Raw genomic sequence first — 21,331 nt, forward strand, 5'->3', positions numbered from 1 at the left:
CCTAGCAAGGTTCCCCAAACCTACCAAAACCCTCTCTGAAAACCACAGACTTCAAAAGGGCTGGAGACATAGCTTGGAGGTAGAATGCCCTTGGACTTAATCACCAGGACCTAAAAACAGAAAATGAGCATAATTATATCAGGCAACATTCACTCAACACTTGTGTTATGCTTGATACTGATGTAAAGATTACCCATTCTTTAATACTGTGCCACCAGTATTTCGAAATATCCAGCTTCCCAACTCATTATCAGAGTCACTAACAGTGATACATAAAAGATTCACCAGGGCTCTCATTTTTCTTCTGAGCCAGGGACCAACATGCCTAGATGTGTCATCCAGAACCCATCCACCCTGTCCCCAATTCATAACTGCTGAATTGAATCACTTTTGAATGACCAAAAAGCAAATTTGGATTCCCTTTAGGAAGAGGTCCACAATTTCTCTTTATCTTTCATAAATTCCCCGACACACTCCTCCTTCCCTCTGAAAAGATGCTGTTTGTTTCACTGTTTTAGGGAGGCTTTTTCTGTGCAAGCTCCGAGTTCAATTCTATTTTACTTTCTCCCTTTATGCATTTTTCCCTTCTTGAACTTGTATGTACGGTGCTGGGGTTTGAACCCAGGGATGTTCTGCCTCTGAGCTACACTCCCAGCCTCCTTTTTATTATATTTTGAGATGGGGTCTCACTAGGTTGCTGAGGGTCTAACTTGATGAGACAGTCACTGAAGCTTTGCTCCCTCCTCCTGTCTCAGGCCCACAAGTGCTGGAATTACAGATGCTTACTACCACCCCTGGCTCAAATATTCTTTATATAGTTTGCCAACAATATTCACTCGGGCAGTCTCGTACTTCATGGCTTCTGGATTATTTGTCATAGAAAGTTCTTCCCATTCTACCATTTTTCAAATTTATATTCAACACTATACTTTTTTCCTCGTGTTTGCAGCTGTTGTGTCTCTTTTTACCTTCCTTCCCCTGCAAGATGGGAAGCCGGGTTGAAATTGCTTGTCCTTTCCAAATGGATGTCCACCTCCCACATTTTTGAGCAAAATACGTTAACTTCAGAATTTGGAACGATGCTTCCACCAGAGGCTGCCTCTTCCATACGTAGGAATCTGTTTCCGCACCCTCCATTTTGTTCTATCTAGTTATCCACCAGCCCTACACCACCCACAGCATTTTAATTCCACTGACTTTCATGTGTGTTCCCATGGGTTACGGTATGTCACAAACACGATTTTTCAAACTTCTCCTTATCGGTTTCCTTTTCCAACTTTACAACCAACCTACCTAATTCCATCAAATTGTTAACAGAATTACAATGAATATAACAGTTTAAAACTGACACGCTCCAGCCAATCAGTGCCGCTCAATAGTATCGTGTATGTTTTTCTTCCTGAAGTCTTTATTCGCCACTCTTTTTCCCTTTAGTGAAATTTCATTGCGTGCCGGCTCAGTTCAAATGGCTGAAGCGCTCCAACAGTCTGCCGACTAATTTTCTCAACTCAGATTTGCCACAGTTTAACCAGCGCCATCATCGGAGGTTCTAGGAGAATCCTAAGTTTTCCAAGAATTTCCCTAAATGGAGACTTAGACAAGACACTCTGCAAGTCAGTCACAAGAGCAGGACATCAGGCCTTGATGTCAGAAATTGGAACTCCTCTGAAAAACTTGCAACAGTGCTTGTTAGCAGATACTCACCTAAAAAGAGCCTCAGAGAAGAGAGTGGATCCTCTGACCTTCAGCTCTGGGTCCTAGGGCTTTCAGGGAGGAGGGCAGAATGTTCCTTCCTGGGCTTCAAGTACCAGGCAACCATTTACAACTAGTAGGAAAACTCAGCTCTGCACATTTGGGGAGATCAGAGGCTCTTTTCTTGGCCTCCCTCTCTCCTGAGAGAGGAGGAGGAGGTTGGTAGAGGGGGGGAGGTAGGTGGAGGGGGAGAGGTAGGAGAGAGGAGGGAGGAGGGGGTAGAAGGGGAGGTAGGTGGGGGAAGAGGTAGAGGGATAGGTAGGAGAAGGGGGAGGAGGAGGTAGGTGGGAGAGGGAGGGGAGGGGGTACTAGAGCAGGAGGTAGGACAGGGGAGGGGAGAGGGAAGGAGGACGTAGGGCAGGGGAGGGAGTAGAGCGGTAGGTAGGGAGGAGGGGGTGGAGGGAGGAGGGCCTAGGCAGGAGGCCTTAGAGAAGGTGTCATAAGAAAGACCCTCTTGTACCCACATGTGCAGAGTGGAGTTCTCCTTTTAGGGACTCCTCAAAACCTCTCTCCCAGTGCACCAACCCTCTCCCCTCCCACTGCCCACCCTTCCCACCCTCTCCCCTCCCACTGCCCACCCTCTCCTACCTCCTCCCTCTTCTGTCTCCCTCTCTCAGAGAGTGAGCGTGACTGGAGAAGAGAAAAAGAGGAGACAGGGGAGAGGGGGAGAAGGAAAAGACAGGGCGAGGAGAGAGGGAGAGAAGTTAAGGGAACTCCTTACCTTCTCCTGATAAGTTATAATCTATATGTTGTTTCTGATGTTTGGGTTTTTTTGTTTGTTTGGTTTTTTTTTGTTGTTGCTGTTGTTTTTTTTTGTTTTTTTTTTTTTTTTTGGAGAGGGAGGCAGGAATGGTAGAAGAGAAAAAAATAAATGACAGTAACAACCTTGATAGAACAAAGCAAGATAGAGTTGGATCAAAGTAAAGATCTAGAAAAGGTGTGCTTCCCTGAACACCTGAAGCAGTGAAATCAGGTTTTGTAAGCTTAACCTGAAGGTCTTCAGTGCCACCTCAGCCGGGCTGTAGCAAAGTGTTCTGTAGTTCCCCCCAAGGTGGCCTCAGAACACCGCAGTTGTGGGGTTCCTTGGACCTGGGGAAGCCAGGGTTTTTGATGTTCCCCTGGGCAGCTAGTTCACTCAACTGGGGCTTGCAGACATTCCTGCCGGCCTCTCACCATTCAGTCACAGTGACCTGGGACTTTGATTAATGGAACAAACCAAAGGAATCATTTCTTTCTCCCCTTCTAGACCTCTGTGTGTCTGACTGATAATCGCCCAGCTCACGCCCCTCCCCAAAAAAGATGATCCCCTAAAACGAAATAAGATCCCCTTTGTTTCATTACCCTTTTCATCAGGCAGGAGTGGCACAATATACCATTTAAATAAAATTCCTGAAACACGACACATTTCTGGCTTTGTAGATAGTGGGTGTTTTCATTTTGTTTTACTTAGCAAAAATAAGTAACAGAAATACATGAAAAATTGGGCACGTAGACAGCCAGTATCATGTGCAACCTTTGTTTTTTTGAATGAGCTGGTAATTTTATACCATCACATTTTTATACTGAGTCAGCTTCTCTTGAGGGAAGACATCGTATTTCCATTTTTGAGGAAATGAATGTCTAAATCTGACCATTTACCATCCTCCTCTCCAAAACTTTCCCAATAAGTATAATATGGCCTATGTAATTCTCTCCACATATTTATTTCTGCAACTGGTAAAAAGCAGGGGGCAATAGAGAGGGGTATTCTTGTAATGAGACATGCTCCAAGCCAATATGAATTCGGTGATAATTGTTAATTTCAGAGTAGCGATAATAGATTGTTATTTTTATAATAATTACAGCACATCATCTAGTCTTCAAATGGAAACTGTAAGGACTTAATTATAGGGTGAGTTATTTGTTTTTATGTTCTTGCCTACATGATTTGGATATAAATGGTTATGTCTCCTTATCTTTGTTACTTAGTAAAAGAAATAAACCTTTTACCCAACCTAAGGAAAATACAATTTTAAGAGTGGCTTCATGACATTTTTGAGGCTGTGTCTCTCAACCACTCTTTCTTCTGTGAACTTGGTGATGATGACACCAACCTGCTGTCCTATTCAGAGATAAGTGCACTGTGTACACAGACTGTTACTCCTAACTACAATAAAAAGGTGACACGCCATGCCAGGGACGGTGGGCATTGCTAAGAAATTCTTCCTTCCTTTCTTCTGACCTTGCGAAAGAAAATCTGTTAACTGTCTAGGCTCTGGCCCTAATACAGATCGAGCTGTGTAAAATTACTACATTTGCGCTGTCTATGAAAAGCATCCTTCACATCTGTCTACCTAGAGCAAGAAGAGGTCTTTATCTATATCTAGGAATACACTGAAAGCATTAATGGGACATCATCCTAAAAACAACAACATCAGAGGGTCCTGAAGTCGTGACATTAGAGCCACCCATAAGAATTTATGAAGATGGTCTCTGAGCCCACCCCAACCAGCCTGTAGTCCGTGCAAATGAGAGTGAACAGGAGGAGGGGGAAGACTCAGCCTCTCTTTCACTTAATGCATGAAGCTTAAGTAACACGGGGCAATTATATAGTTCTGATGAGTGGCAAGATCCCATAGCTCAGACACCCAAAGGATTTCTTTCTCCTTCCTAATATTCAGCTTCAGCATCTGAAAAGCAGAGACCTAGCCATGGACCGTATATGGGTAGAATTAGAGCCACCGCTTTAAATAGGTAGGAGTGAAGGGGAAGCTGGCCATGGGTCCTGCTCAAAGACATACTGCGGCTGCTGCTTCTCCCCAGCACACTGAGCTGGCTGTTCGCCTCTGTGTTCACCACAGTGTCCGTGAAGAGCCTACTCATCTGTTGGTGGCGCCAGCCTCCGCTGTTTCAGAGATGCGAGAATGATATGATTATTTATAGGCTTCTTCAAGCCTGTTTTGATGGACTGGAGAATTTCGAGAACTCCAGCACACTGGCAACGCTCCTGCTCTGTAATTGAGGAGGCTGGTTGGTGGCAGAGGGAGCCTGAAGGACCGGTAAGAGCAATTTGCATGCATCTCATTAGACTATCTAGGAAGGGAGTCTCAGTCTGGTTCACTGAGACTCAGCATGGGTTCGTTCCAGGAAGGGAAATTCATCCTGCTTGGATGAATGGCGGCTCCTACATAGTGCGGAGATTTGAATCTCTGGGACTGTGGGGTTTGAAGATCACAGAGTCTCACCCCTCCTCATGTAAAAGAAACAGGTCATGGACTTTCACCTCTCCTTATGCAGAAGAAACAGAAGGTCATAGGCTCTCACCTCTCCTTACGCAGAAACTGGGCCAGGGACACACTTAGCAGGATGAGAGCCTGTGGTTCACAGGAGAAGCCAAGATCCAGGCCGTGGGAATGAGAGGGAGACAGAATGTGGAGCGAGGCCTCCTTCCTCCAGAAAGGACACAGAACTCAACCTCAATCCTGCCAGTGCTGTGAGCGCCTTGAGCTTCATGCATGCCTTCCTCCTCCTCGTTTCCTTTGAGAAGTTCTTAACAGGTCCTTTTGATCAAGCTCTTGAGAAGACAATAGAATGCAAACTCTCAGAGAGCAAGGTATCTACCTAAGAGGAGCTCTGTGCCCTGGGGCAGTACATGGCAGCTGGGACATTCTGAGTAAGCTAGGGGTATTTTATCAACAATGGACCATACTTATTCTTCTAAACTTGTATATGTTAGAGAGGGGGAAAAACGAAACCAGCAATAAGCCCTGGCTTAGGTATTGGCACAAAAGGGCATGTGGGCATACTTGCCTCTCAGGGACCTTACCTACTTACATACTCAGGCCAAGGATTTAGGCAAAATAAGAAAAGATACGCCAAATATGGTGGAACCTATCTGTAATCCCAGTCCTTCAGAGGAATGCAAGGTTCGAGGTCAGCCTCAGCAACTTCACGAGAACCTGTATGAAATAAAAGACAAAATAGGCTTGAGGGTGTCGCTCGGTGCAAAGCAGGCACACATTCAAATCCAAACTACACTGAAGTTTCCCCTAAGGTTAGAACAGCAACTGCCAAGAATACCAACAATAATAAATGTGGACGAGGATGTGGAGACATAGGGACCCTCATACTGCTGCTGGGATTTCAAAATAGTGCAGCCACTGTGGAGATCAGCGTGGAGATTCCTAAGCTATACCACTTAGAAGGAACTGAAGTCAAAAACTGATGGTGATACATGCGTTTCCATGTTCATAGCATCGTGATCCACAAGTTCTAATCTATGGCAACAACCCAGACATCCATAAAGAGACGAATGGGTTATCAAACTGAGGCATACATATACCGTGAAATTGTATTCAGCCATGAAAAAGAATGAAAGTATATAATTCACAGCAAAACAGAACGAGAGCATAATTATGCTAAGTGAAATCAGTCAGTCTCAGAAAGTCAAAGGTCATAGGTGTTCTCTCCCATAAGAAGCCCAAAGCCTCAGTTGTTCTTAGAGTTCTGTGACTCGACTTAGGAGAATGGAAGAGGCAGGTTAAAGACACATCCAGGCCAGTATGTCTTTGATGCAACCCTCCAATCTCAGAGACCCTGGGACAGCTTATTTCAAAGAAAAACAGGAAAGCAGGTCGATTGATAGCAGAAATTATCCTCCAAAACAAATTATTGGAAAAGATCGATATGAGATTTATAGTCAAACATGAGGCCAAAAAAAAAAAAACAGGGAATTTACTTGCAACATCCTCTACACCTGGGAAGACCACACCTACTCCTTCAGATTCTCTAATAAATGTCTATGGTATTGTTCAAAGTTTCTCCCAAAGAGAAATTCTCTCGGAGGTCTGTGGCTTTGCTAGTGTAATTTCTCTGCCTCCCCTGGGCTCTCAGTCGCTGTCAATCCAATCTGAAGACTAGATTGACTCACAAAGGCAAAAACAGGCTTTAAGAGTAAAAAGAAAACAGGGACCTTGCCATTCCCCTCTTTAAAATGCCGTTATTTATTAACTGTTTTCCAAATGCCAGGTATTACGTTCATCCTTCTGTCTTATTATTTCAATTATTCCAGTCATCTCTCAAGCAACACAATCCTATCGGGGTTTGGTTCACATACATTTTACTACGAGCAAACTGGCAATTTCCCCCCTTGGCCATGACTCAGCTGCAACAGAGCCTGGAAACAGAGGAATTACATCAGGAGGCTGCCTGAAAAGAAATGGTGCCTTTTCCTACATACTATGGGGATGTTGCTGCCCAACCCAAAAGCAGTAGCCAGCAGTGAGTTCTGTCAGCCTCTATTTATTCTCTTTGACCTATAATGGGCTGCGGAGCTCAGGCAGATTTTCACTTACAAGAATGGAATTATCTTGTTATTCCTGTAGAAATTGCATGCTATAGGTTCAGACATTTTTATTTTTTACTTTTTTTTTGGGGGGGTAGTAGGGATTGAACCCAGGGGCGTTCTACCTCTGAGCTATACTCCCAGCCCTATTTATTTTTATTCTTTAATTTTTTTAATTCTTTACTTAAAACAGGGTCTCACTAAGCAGCCGAGGCTGGCCACGAACTTGGGATCCTCCTGTCTCGCCCTTCCAAGTACTGGGATTACAGACATAGGTCACCACGCCCAGCTCAGACTTACTTTACATTTTATACCTACTGGTTTGACTTGCAAAGTGATATCTCTTTTGTATCTTTCCCCAAGATATTCCCCGGTGAGGTATAAGGCAGAATTTTCACATTCTAAGACAATCAAACATAGCTGTTCACAAAAAGGTTGTGGGGTTCCTTCTGGATGAACACAGCTGGAGATTTAAATCAGGACCTGGAATGAGGCACAAGAGTCTGTCTTCAGGCCGGCTCTAGGAAGAGGCTTTTGCTTTTGTGTGGTAAATCACTGCAAGGCAGGAGACCTAACAATGCCTGAGCTTTCAGCTCAGCAGGAGTGGTAAATAACCTTTCAGATGGTGCAATGGAGCAAAATCCCACCAGGATTGGCTGGATAAAAGAATAAAACTCCCAGTTTACTCCTGGAATGGGAAACCACTTTTGAAGTCAGAACTAAAGGTGTCAGAGGCCTCATGGAGGAGAGAGATTCTGGCATTGGTGGTGGTGGTGGTGGTGGTGGTGGTGGTGGTGTGTGTGTGTGTGTGTGTGTGTGTACGCACGCGCGCGCGCGTGTTACAGATATTTAGTGGCTTTTCTGGAAGACTTGGCCAAGGAGTTAGCCCACAGCTTGGCAGAGCGGTAGGGGGAGGGCACCATTACACGCCCCCAAGGACGTGGTCAATTGGAACAGCGGCGTCTCTCTGTGATGCTCTGCAGGGCCAGACCAGCATCGGGCTTCCGGTCAGAAGAGCAAAATGCTGAGACGTGGGTGATTTCGAGCATGAACAGAATCACTTATCTCATGCTCCAGAAACCAATTTGCATTCACCTGGAGCACTAGCCTTCCATCCATCCAGATACATAATGCGATTGTGTGTGGGCTTAATAGCGTGTCTGCCTGGGGCTGTTAAATGAGAAGTCCAGAGTGTGCAGAACTAGGCTCGTCCTGTAGTCAGCTCATTGCCTCTGCTCTTCCTAATCCAATAACCAGATGCCCGTGCCCCTGCTATGAGGTGTGTGTCTCTCTAACTCTACCATGTACTTATCTACCTACCTAACATCTACTTAAAGACAGGAGATGTAACCAAAAGAGCACAGAAGTTTTCTGGAGAACATAAAGCTGTCTCCTCCAATCATGATGCTGGAATTTCTCCAGCAGCCACCACGGGCCAGGACTGCGCAGAGTCCATTTCCCAAGCAATTGCCTTTTATTTTCCAAAGGCTGAGAAAGTGTCTATGGTAGGGGTAGGGTTTAAAACCAGATCTTCACCGGGCGTGGTGGCGCACGCTTGTAATCCCTGCGCTTAGGAGGCTGAGACGAGGATCGCACTGGTTCTAAGCCAGCCTCAGCTACTTAGTGAGGCTCTCAGCAACTTAGTGAGACCCTGTTTCCAAATAAAATAGAAAATAAAGGCCGGGCGTGGTGGCACACGCTTGTAATCCCCGCGCTTGGGAGGCAGAGACAGGAGGATCGCACAGGTTTGAAGCCAGCCTTGCTGGCTTAAGAGACCCTGTTTCCAAATAAAAAAACAAAATAGGTCTGGGAGTGTAGCCCAGAGGTAGAAGGGCTCCATCCCCAGTACCACCAAAAAAAAAAAAAAAAAAAAAAAAGAAAGAAAGAAAAAGAAAAAGAAAATAAGTCTGGGAGTATAGCCCGGAGGTGGAAAGTCTCTGGGTTCCATCCCCAGTATCACCAAAAATAATAAAACAATAAAACCAGATCTTCGGTGGGCAAAGTGCTTGGGTTGCAATCTTTCTTCTCTTGCTTACCAGAGCTGCAATACCTTGCCCAGAGTCACTCACCAGCAGACTAAAGGCAAGGTCTGAAATTGATTCCAACAGCAAGTATCTTTCTTTCTCCTTCAAACTATCCTGCTAGAAGATGCAAATCCCTGGCCTTCTAGACAAAAACAGTATTTCCCCCCCAGTGTATACTGGATCCTCCTATCTTTTTGCGTGATTTCAGACCTAAGGAAATGTCCTCAGCGTGTTGGCCTTTGGGAAATCCTACTTGCACGCACTTTGCCCCTTTGCCAGCCTTTAGGAAAGACCTGTCTTTGCCACCGGGGACTTTCATGACAATATAGTCACTTGAATATTTCAAATGTCTGGCAGATAATACTCTACCTTTCTCTTTCCTCTGACAACATCAGACACGGTTTCCATTTTTATTGCACAGACTATGAGATGTTAGGAGAATTACAAAACGCCTCCCGTCCTACCTAAAGACTCCATTAAAGCTCTCTCATCCCCATCCTCAACTGCCACCTGGGAGCGTAGGAAATTGGCTATTTCCCATGAAATAGCGACAGATGAAATAGGGGTTTGAGAGTACTTTCGAACAAAACAGAAGCCAACTTAATGAGTTCTTTTCCCCAAAACATGCCGTTATTGAGTGACTTCTATAAGAAAGGCAATCATTTCCAAATGTAGTAACACAGTTTTAAAAAATGCCATAGAAAACATGTTTTGTGTGATAGACGATAAATCAATCGATGAGAGGAACGTTCTTTATCAAGCGGTTGCTACATTTCGGGCAGTGTTTTGAATTCTCAAAAACACAGAATTCTCAAAATTCTGTGGCCATCTCATTTGATCACAGCTTTAGTTTTATAGTACAGGTATTACTACCTCCACTCTGGTCATGAGAAGTCAGAAACAAGCAAATAATAGGAAATCTAATACTGCTAATGAACCAGGAATGATAGCTTTTCTTGAGACAATGCAGGATGCCAAAGATATTAGTCTAACACTTATTTCAAGCAGAACTTTTATTGGTGGGGAGTCAGGTCTGGGGATGGAACCTAGGGACATCCTACCTCCAAGCTACACCCCCCAGTCCTAATTTTTATCCTTTATTTTGAAATAGGGTCTCACTGAGTTGCAAAGGGACCCACAAGTAGCTGAGGCTGTCCTCAAACTGAAATCCTCCTGTCTCAGCCTCCCAAATGCTGGGATTACAAGTGTTCATCACCACGTCCAGCTTCCAGAACTTTTTTCCAATAACTAGAGCATATAAGTGGAGTATTTTTATTAACTAGCCAGTTCTGCTGTAACGTGGCATACTTGTTCTTAAAATTGCACCATAAAAGACATAGAAGTTGTGGGGGGAAATTCCATTAGAAATTTAACACTCAAAAAAAAGTCATTAATGACACACGCAGTACTAATGAAAACATTGGCACTGTCTTACTCTTGTTAGATGTTTCAATGGACATAAACGCTACTGTGATCAGAACACTTTACTGATAAAAATGACTGACCGTTTGCTGGTGAAGGTGGAGGCTGGCGGGAGTGCACTGTGTAGGGACCCTCTGTGCATTCCCACTCGGTGTGCCTCAGTGGCGTGCAGCTGACTGTGTGCGCCTGGTGTTGCTTGTGAAAGAAGTCCTGCAATTGCAAATGTGAACTTTCTGTTACACTCAAATAGTCTTCTAACCTGTCAATCCTTTTGGGGGGAATTTCCATTTTCAAAGATGGCATTAGGGTACCACTGACAGGGGAAGCTTTAGGTAGAAGGTACATCTTCTACTGGATGCACGGAACATCCAGTATCAGCGCGGTGTCAACGGGAGAGCAAAAGAGAAAGGTTACTCTAAGAAGAAGGAGTCGGGGCCAGTGTGTACTGTGGAGAAAGGATGTGGTAAGCATCCTGCAGTATGTAGCAGGGAAATATGTTACCTATGTTTAAACAATAAGAATACATTATGTATAAATAATTATTTAAATAATAAATAATAATTAGTATTGTACTGAAGATTGAACTCAGGTGTTCTGCCTCTGAGCTACACCTCCAGCCCTATTATTATTTTGAAACAAGGCCTCACAAAGGTGCTGAAGATCTCAGTGGGGTTGGCCTCCAACCTTTGATCCTCCTATCTCAGCCTCCCAAGTTCCAAGATTACAGGCATTATTTATCTTTTTTTGTGTGTGGTAGTGGGGATAGAACCTCAGGGCATTTTACCTCCAAGCGACACCTCCAGCCCTATTTTTTAATTTTTTTTATTTTTAAATAGGGTCTGAATTACAAAAGGCCTAAGTAGCTGAAGCTGACTTTGAACCTGCTGTCTCAGCCTCTCAAGTACTGAGGCTGTGGGTCAGAGCCACCACACCCAGCCCCACAACTGTTTTTTGTGTGCTTTTATTGGTGCATTAGAGTCTCACGTCATGGTATTAATCATGTTGACAATGACATACCTGCACACGCTCTTGGTAACCCCCTCCCCGTTTCCCTCCCCCCCAACACAGAGTCCCTAGATTGATGCTGGCCTAGATTCACATCTGTGCACATAGTCTAGGGCAGCATTTTTGTGACTGAACCCGAGTTTTCTTCCGTTTAACCTTAGATCTCCTCCCTGGCTCCCTGCGGTGTCTCCTCGTCATCTGTAGTCTCTCTTGTATCTCATTTGCTCCCTATTCTGCACCGATTAAAGAAAACATGGGACCCTTCACTCTCTGATTGGCTAAGCTCACTTAACATTAACGTTCTCCAGGTCCTTCCATTTTCTTGCAAGTCATGCTTTATTTAGTGCTGACTAGAGTTCCATAATTTTGTAATCCATTCATCCGTTGATGAGCATCTAGGCTTCCGTAGTTTGACTGTTGTGAATTGTGCCGCTATGAATATGGGTATGCTTATATTACTGTAGTTCTCCGGTTTCAACCCCTTTGGACCCACAGCTCTTTTCCAGTTGAATGAGTTTAAATTTTATAAATATTAAGGAGGAGCCGGGCGTGGCGGCGCACGCATGTAATCCCAGCATTCGGGAGGCTGAGACCTGGAGGATCGCGGTTCGCAGACAGCCTCAGCTACTTAGTGAGGCCCTCTGCAACTCAGTGAGACCCGGTTTCAAAATAAAGAATAAAAAATAGGGCAGGGGGTGTCGCTCGGAGGTCAAATGCCCCTGGGTTCCATCTCCAGACCCGCAAAAATAAATAAATAAATATATATATATATATATATTAAGGAGGGACTCACTAGTATAAGTACAAATAAGCTGGACACAGTGACATATGATTATAATCCCAGTACTTGGGAGGCTGAGACAGGATAATCGCATGTGCAAGATAAGCTTCAGGGAATTAACGAGAACCTGTTTCAAAATTTAAAAAAATAATAGGGCTGGGGGTATAGATCAGAGTTAGAATGCTCCTGGGTTCAATCTCCCGCACCACAAAAAAGAAATATACACTGTAGTTCATTTTCATAATACACACTTATTATGAAAGGAGTTAGCAGTCTTAAGGAAACTCGCTTATGAAGCCCAAATTCTGAAATTGAAATTTTTCCCTATAGTTTTATTCCTATATCACCGTACCCTGTGAATTTTTATTTTCTTTCTTTTTTTAATTCAAATACTCTTCACAGTTACTCTAATTTCCGGTGTTTAAAACCCTGTCATTATTGGAACTATTAACACTTTTCCTTGAAATCTCTCAAAATGGTCTCTTAATTAAGCGGATTCCAGAAATTCACAGTAGAGTTGGCAACTTTCAGAACTGCTCCGGCACACATAAAAAACTATTTTGTGTCTAGCCGAGAGTATACTACTCAAATGACAATTTCTTCCATGCCTGAAGAGGCAAAAAAAAACAAAAAACAAACAAAACAAAAAAACCAAAACGTTAACACATTTCATCACCATGAGTTAGTAGTTAAGGACAGATTGAACGCACAATTTCCAATTTTCTCGCAGACTGAGTTGGATACGGAGTGGCTAACACTGAGTGTGGTGCCACCTTACAAAGCAACAAAGATCACTCAGTAGCCATCCTCTCTTGGGGGCTGATTACCTCAATTTGAAGAGTAAAAATCAGAAATATCCAGGCAGTCCCGAGAGCCAAAGGGCATTCTTGTATATTTACAGAAAATCTGTGTGACCACACTCTCCCTACCTAAGGAGGTAAAAGGTGTCACAGAAGTGACTTCACCTCTCATATGTATAGCAGGTGTCTACCATTTGCCTACAACACACATACCAAAGTGGCTGGTTTTTTTGTTTTATTTTTTGCAGAAACTCAGATAGTCAAATCTTTGCAGTAGTGAGTATATAATCACAAGCTGACACTAATGAGGTAAAGAAAAGTTCTTTGCATGTGTACAAGGAAAAAAACTGGCCTCGATTTGAGGCTATAATGGAGGGGAGCTTGGAAAGGGCGGTCCAAAATGCAAAGAAGAAACATCCCATAGAGAAGAAAATGAGAGTAAAAAAAAAAAAACCTGCATAAAACTTCTGTGGCTGAACTAGCACTGAACAGTGGATTTGCAAAATCGCACATAGGGATGGAGTCTTGGGAAGGCGGGCGGTCAGGAGGGTGACAAAGAGTGGTATATTAGTCTGAAACAGTGTTAAACACAGACCAAGTGGGGCCTTGTAGACTCCTACAAGGCTGGGTTTTTATCCTCAAATCATATCCTCTTATTTTAACTGGGTTTTTATCCTCTCGTTGACATTAGAAGGCAGAGCTGTGGACCACCACAATTAAACACACTGTGCCGGCCACTGACCGTGAGAAGTCACGCCCATGCACGCATCATTGACACACCTGGCCCGAGGCAAGCTGTCCGTGGCCTTCCCCTGACTCTACACCTGCACACTCCCTCAACTGTCACCTTCTCAAAGGTACAACCAAATGATAATACACCGGGCAGCAGGTGAGCAGCCCACGTTCTGCTTCCTTGAGAAAGCAGGAGACCAGGACAGCGAGGGCCACCAAGCAATCCTCAGAACACACCATGTGAGAGGAAGGGTCCTTCATCTTCTGGTTACGTCAAGAGTTGATAAGCCAGTGTCACTAGACCTTGGTCCTGTGACCTCTGTGTTGTATAAAACGGATGATGTATCAAGAAAGCCTAACTTGGGGAAAAACTCAACCCACTATTCTGTAGGTCTAATGAAGATGCACTGTTTTTAGGACAACACAGAAAGAGGCATTTATTAATATAAGACCTTTTTGAATAAAGTCTCAGAAGTTTTGCACAGTAAATTGTCCTTTTGTATATTTCTGTCATCTTGATGTGTTCATAATCAGCTGCTTTTCTATTGTAATTGTGACTAAAGGTCTACCCTGAACTTCCCTATAGGAGACTTCTCCAGGCTGGCAGTCACATGGATTCACCTGGTGGCATTCGTTCGACTGCTCTACATATGACTTGGCGATAGATGTGCATTCACTGTCTTCCTTTCTTACAAGCAGGCCTTTGAGATTTCTGTTTTCTCTCCTAGCCGCAGTCTTTCTCGCCATGGCCCTGAGTGTTGGGATGCCCTCTGCGGCCATTTTATTTGTAATAGTGCCTTGTGTGTTGTGTCTCCTAGCTCTACATACAAACCACCACGCTAACAATCTCCATGAACCTGAGTGCATCAGTGGCGCTGGGGATGCTGTACATGCCCAAAGTATACATCATCATCTTCCACCCTGAGCTCAATGTCCAGAAACGGAAGCGGAGCTTCAAGGCAGTCGTCACAGCAGCCACCATGTCGTCGCGGCTGTCGCACAAGCCCAGTGACAGACCCAACGGTGAGGCGAAGACAGAGCTCTGTGAAAACGTAGACCCAAATAGTAAGTAGCTCTCTCTTCCTTCTGCCTTCTTTGCCTGTGTGTGGAAGCTCTAAAAAACGTGCTGTGTGTCACCTCTCCCTGGAGAAGTACTGTGACCAGCCTGGGAAAATGCTGACTCTGGCTCTCTGGGGTGTGACCCGCCTGTCGCCATCGCCATTTTCTTCTTACTTCCTACTGGTACGAAGTTTTTAGAAGGTCAGCTTCAAAAGTGTGAAGCCTCCCTCTCACCACAGGCCTTTTTGCTACTAACCCTCTAACATAAATAGCCTTCTCGGGTTACACTTCTATGTACCCATCTTGCTGAGGAAACTACTTCCTCTTTGGGTAACTGCGTTCCGTCAGAAAAACTACTTCCTGTTAGAAAATCTATTTCCTATTAGGAAAACCACCTCCTGTTTGTTAGGAAAACAACTTTCCATTACCCAAGTAGCCATACCTAATGAACTATAGCAGTAGAAATGAAATTAGAATATTTAAGAACTTTAGAAGCCGAACTTCCTTGATGAATGGGGAGAGAATTATTCTTTACTAGCCAGGTCTTCTAGAAATAAAAACACATAAAATATCGGATAGAGTTTTCCAACTTTCATCCAACTACACGGGCCCAGACAACTACCACACTAACAGCATTACCTTGTGAGGAAGATGTCTCCCACACCACTATAGAAGAGATTTGTTCTGTAAAAGACAAAACCTTAGAGGTGGGATTAAGGAAGAAATGTGAGTTTTAAGAAGCCACTCCAAATATATGCACCACCTCCATAGCCTGTAATCATGCCTATAAATGACCCCAAATAAAATGGGCATAAAGACATCCTCTTTAAATGCCAGTACCAGGTTAGCAGTTAAATACATAGAGTAACCATTTGCTAATTCTACTGGCAATGTGGTAAATTACATATTAAAGCACTAATTCTAGTATTTGTTTTATTTTTGCCAATTCCATATAAACTGAAATATTCCAGTGTTCATGGCACTTCCTGGTTTTAAGATAGGTGACCATTAAATCATTCACAACCCAGTATTTTCAATTATGATTACCAAAGTCTTTCTGCAAAGCCAAAAGAAGACAAAGAGGTCCTCTTAGTTCAGTCTTAACAAATACCGTGCAAAAGATCCGAGATCTTGGCTCATCTACACTTAAAAATACCCGAACAAGTATCATAAGAAACTTCCATCATAAACAGACAAAATACCATGGTTAACCAGCAACTTTGTGTGTTTCCTTTTGGCTCCTCAAGAGAATAAGATCTGGGACAAGGCCAAAAGAAGAAAAATATCCCCCTGAGAGAAAAGAAAAAAGGAGTGAATTATAAATTCTGCTGTGTCTTGATTAATTGCTCGACTAAAAGAGAGGAGTGGGTGGTGGAATGCTGTGGTATTCCCCGCAATGTGGGAAGAAGTTCTGGGTAAAGAATACCTGGGTTCAGATTCAGCTCACTCTAAGAACCATATGCCCTAAAAAGAGTCTTTCAGAGAGTCTGCTTCTTTATGTATAACATTTACATATATCTATGTCATGAGAGTTTTATAAAATATATGTGTCTATCAAATGGTGTATCAATTAAATACCAAATCATTTTATTCTTGAAGAGGAAAAGAATCTTTGCTTAGTGTATTTCAGGTAGTTATGACGGGGCAGTTAAAGGCAGAATGCACACCAGGAGATAAATGTGACTGGACCCCCAAAAGAGTATTTCTGTGATTGTATGTGTACATATATTTATACGTAAGACAGATATGGAGAAAGATCCCTGTTTTACTTCTGTGACTTTGACTTAGAGAATCTCTTGTCAAATCTGCATTTCATGCAAATTTTATCCTACAGCTATCCCAATAAGTGTTTCATATTTATATCTGTACACACATATATACATGGAAAGCTATATGTGTGTATTTTTAAAATGCCAAGTTAGAACTTTTGAATTTGGATAAGTAATTCAGTACTACACTAGTTAAGTAGTATTGACTTTCAAACAGTATTTCTACTGCTGCTATCCTTTTAAGGAGTAGGTCTAATCCTTTTGGAGTTTTGGGGATTATGACAATTGTTAAGACTGGCAGCAGTATCCTTCCGAATAGGTATTGTATAGACTATTTTACAGAGAAGCTTTTATTCCTCACGGTAAGTCTGTAGAGTGGCATTATTTTTCTCATTTTATGGAAGAGACCTAGGTGTAGGGAGCTGAATCTAGGTACAGGGACCTTACCAAAGTCACAGGTCCATCTTGCAGCCTAAGGCCTGACTCCTAGAGCCATGTGTGCTCCCTTTAGTCCTTAAAACCTGAGTGGCATGTCCAAATTCCAATGCACAAGTGACTGTTTTAGCTCCCTCGTTTGGTAATATGGCTTGCATATATGAAATACAACGATGATGATGTTTGTTGAGAGGCTCTGTAGTTAAAACATTCTGTGAAATATATGATTGCATATGGTATTGTCTACAGACAGGAACAAACTGAACTCAAAGAAGGCTGCCTAGGTAGAGGCCTCCTCTTACTAAATAAAAAATTCAAATATTATCTATTTCAGTCACAACCATGATTCCATTGGGAACTCACTGGATTGAAAAAGTGTTGGGTTCTTGATGTTGTTCTGGTGTCTACATATACAAACGTTCCAGAAAAAAAAAAAAAATCAAAGAGAGCCTGTGTCTCAAAAACAGTCTGAAAATCTTTTAAAATTCTTTCAACTCTTGATTTTGTGTAGACACTTCCCTAAATCACCGTAGAGACTTTAACTCAATATTCTGAACCATGGGAGGAGATTCATGTACCTCCAAACATTGGGGTTTCTGATGACCTGCTCACTAAAGTCCTGAAGAGGAACTCAAAGTCCTTACCCTCACCAAAGCTGTCCAAAATCTTGGTTCTCTCTCTGTGCTGACCAACACAGTGGACAAAGGCACCTCTCAAGCACTTGAAATATGGCTGTTCAACTCAGCAAACACATTTGCAATTCAACTTCATTTTAAACAATTAAAAGGAGCCACCTATGTCTTTGGCTACTGCGTTGGATAACACGCCCTAGAAATTAGTGTCTAAACAGGCAAGGATTTCATTCCCAAACACTCAATCTGAATCTACGTTTGAGAACGTTCCCATTATTTTAAACATAGATGCTGATCTGGGGCTAAATCAAAGTTGAGGGATATGAAATTTGAGATGAGACAAAGATGTGAGATAATAATTATTATTACTTATATTTGATAATAATTATTATTTTAAAATACTGCCTAAATTGAAAATTATCTCAAAAGAAGCCACTAATATAGAAACACTTTTATCACAGACAGCAAGTACATTTAGGAAGAGTCCCCAGCAATGCAAAAATGTATATATGTAGCGAAGGGGTACTAACTGAACATTCAACTAATGAAAACAAGACTGCTCTGATGCTAGGAAATATTATCATAATAATCCTTTGAATATTAAATACCTCCAGTATCTAAACTTTGGCAGAACAGACAAAGATAAATTTATTAAGTGTAAGCTATCTGTTTTAAGACATATAAAAACACAGCTAATGAACTGGAGGAAAACAGCTTCTATCTTCAAGGGGGCAATTCTTTGTCCGGAGGGAGGGTATCGGAGAACAGAGTCTAGTTCATAGTATGAGCTACAAGGCAAATGCTGAAACAAGTATGACCTCCTGCCTACCACTGCTCTGAGCCCTCAGTGTACTTCAGCCTTCAGTGTGTCACCCTCACCAGCTCTGCTCCATCACCACGGCCTGCCACCTGGTGCATGCACGCTTGTCCTCATCCAACCACACCGCAACTAACTTGTCTTCGTGAGAACGAACTTGCTTGCAGACTTTCAAGCTGCCCCAGTACTGCCGGATCCTCGACGTGCCATTTTTTTCTTTAATGGCTTCTTCATTTAAATTCCATGGCTGGAAAGAAAAACAATTCGATACTGAAAAAAACAAAAAGTGAATCTTCTCAGAAACTCCAGGTTATATGTGCACTAGTGACCCAATACATATTCAGACTCGCCTCAATATTTTCTGGTCTTTACATTCATATAAAAAAAAAAACAGCATGCTCAGAGGGGAGAATTATACATGTAATTCTTTCACTAGGGGTTCCTCATCACCTCTGGAGAGCTTCAGATCTGGCCAAGAGCACCCCTCCTCAACTTCCCTTTTGATTTGTGGCCCTTTGGCCAACCCTCTGCACCTGGCATCTCCCTCTCCCTCTGAGCTTTCTACTATTGGTTTAACATAAGTTCATGGAAAACTCAGAAATACCAGATAAATAGGAGGAGGTGGCTGTGCTTGGCCATGGCTCATGAATGGCTCTTGTAATCCTCTGCAAGTTGGAAGGATAACGTTAACGGAGGGGCAGCATGGTTATGTTCGAAGGGAGGATGAGACCCACTGCCTTCCTCGGCTCGCTTGGTCACAATCAGAAGATGCTCTGGTCTCACACCTCCCCTGATAGATAAACCACCGCAGGGCATAATGATGTCATGCCCTGAAGCTACTTTGGTCATAATGTGCCATCCATTTTCAAAGGTAGAATCCCTCAAGGAATGAACAGAAACGCCTTGGCCACCAGGGTAGGACACAGAGGTTTACTGTGGAAGCTTAGTGGCAGCCAGACATGGAGGCAGGTGGACACCTAGGGCTCCGCGTTGGATGTGGGGGTGGACAAGTGATAGGTGACCCTGGGATTGAGGTTGGACATAGAGGACAGGAAACCCTGGGATGAGCTCATGGATGCAGCAAATAGGGGAAGCATGTACTAGAATGACAGTAATTGGTACCTTGGATATACGATATAAAATACCTTAAATATAAACCTATATTCTGATGCTGCCATTCTTTTTACTAACATTTTTGCATTTACTATAAGGAGAATACATAAGTAAGAACTCGTGCTGTTCTCAAAGAAAGCGTCTACATAAAATAGTAGGAAGTATTCAAATATAAGGAACTATTGGCGTAAACCAACACACGAGCCAATGTATCCCTTTGCGTTTTTGCTGCCGGAAAATGGACGTGGGCACCAAACCCTACTCGGGTCATTGATGCCCAGAAAATTCTGGAGCCCGCTTCTGTGCTGTGTTAATTTGTTCTGGTTTGTTTTGCTTTCGTTTTGCTTCTTCATTTGTTTGGATCCCCAGCATTACCCACATTAGGCTACCGTTTCATACTTCTCTACTGACCATGCAAGGTGGTCTCATGATAGACTAGGCTGAGCTTCAAGGGATGGCTTCAGGAGGGAAACAGTGCTCGCACCAGATAGATGAGTCATTTCGGGCTCAGGCAAGTAGAACCCAACTGCCTTAACCCAAGAGGCGCCAGTACCCCCATGTTCAGAGGTACCTGAATGGTCGCAAACTGGTCAACGGGAGGCTGGTGAGCCGCCCCTAAAGAGTGGGTGTGACAACTATGGTCTCTATCGCAGCCTCTTCTTCAAAGAGAAAGCTAGTTAAGAGTAACAGAGTGGAATACTGTGTGCACAATTCTTTTATACATACCTATATATTTACTTTTCCTATAGACTGTATACCACCAGTAAGAAAGAGTGTACAAAAGTCTGTTACATGGTACACTATTCCACCTACAGTATAGCTTTTGACTGCTTTCCCAAAGGTAAGAGAACAATCCAAATTTTATTTATTTTTGTGTTGTTGTCTGCACTGCGAACTTGAGATGTGTCCATGAAAAGTGTGCATGATTTCCTATAAGTCCATCGACCTCAAGAGATGCGCTTGGTGGGCTGCTTGTTGCGCTAAGTGCCAGGAGTTGACATTAGTCACCTGTCTGGTGTATGATCCCGACAACATGTCAATAGGTGTGTCACATATGTCTTTCCTGAAACAATTAGCAAGTCATTGCGGAGGATGGGTGCTGGTCAGTGTGCTTTAAAACTACCAGGGATGAGAAATAATGTTTAAATGCATGTCTTCACGCTCTGGCCATGTGGAATGCTTACAGGAAAATGAAGGGGGTATTTAAGAAACCTAACAGAAAATGTTTGCTGTGTATTATGTTTATTACATTTGAAGAAGTGCATATATTTCCAGAGATGTATCCATTCAAAAACCACGGCTGGCTGGCCCCACTGTCTTAAACCTAAAATCGTCTTGGTTCCTTTTCAGTCACCAAGAAACAAGAGAACAAGGTTTACTGGCTGGGCTACATGAGGTGTGCCTCAGAGTTCTGCCTTTCAAAAACCAAACCCACGGCAGCCCCTCTCAGAAGCTGAGAAAGGGTTTATAAAAGACTCGGAGGAGCTAAAGATGAGTTTCAATGTAAGGGGAGCTTAGAGAACATGTTTACCAAGTGAACTGGGCACATGAATGAAGTGGCCTGAGAGCATGACCCGATACCTCAGCCCTGCTCATCTATTATTCTGGGGTCTCATTAGTGACTATGATCTCTGAAAGAATACTACCAGTACTGTCACGCTCTTCTC

At 43.1% G+C, this 21,331-nt stretch overlaps 1 protein-coding gene across 2 annotated transcripts in view; it reads left to right on the forward strand.

The window, feature by feature from the left end:
* GRM7 (glutamate metabotropic receptor 7) overlaps positions 1-21,331 on the forward strand; it is a gene marked incomplete at both ends in the record, with an annotated part of 645,729 nt that overhangs the window by 581,815 nt on the left and 42,583 nt on the right. Inside the window, 2 exons of one of the 2 annotated variants that reach the window (XM_080718116.1) lie at positions 14,658-14,904; positions 20,414-20,484. In XM_080718116.1, the coding sequence (XP_080574242.1) occupies positions 14,658-14,904; positions 20,414-20,484 (318 nt within the window). Of the gene's footprint in view, positions 1-14,657; positions 14,905-20,413; positions 20,485-21,331 lie in introns of those variants that run through there. The other variant, XM_080718117.1, reaches the window with a different exon arrangement.

This window comes from Muscardinus avellanarius (genome assembly GCF_963383645.1).
Source record: "Muscardinus avellanarius genome assembly, chromosome: 22".
Taxonomy (NCBI): domain Eukaryota; kingdom Metazoa; phylum Chordata; class Mammalia; order Rodentia; family Gliridae; genus Muscardinus; species Muscardinus avellanarius.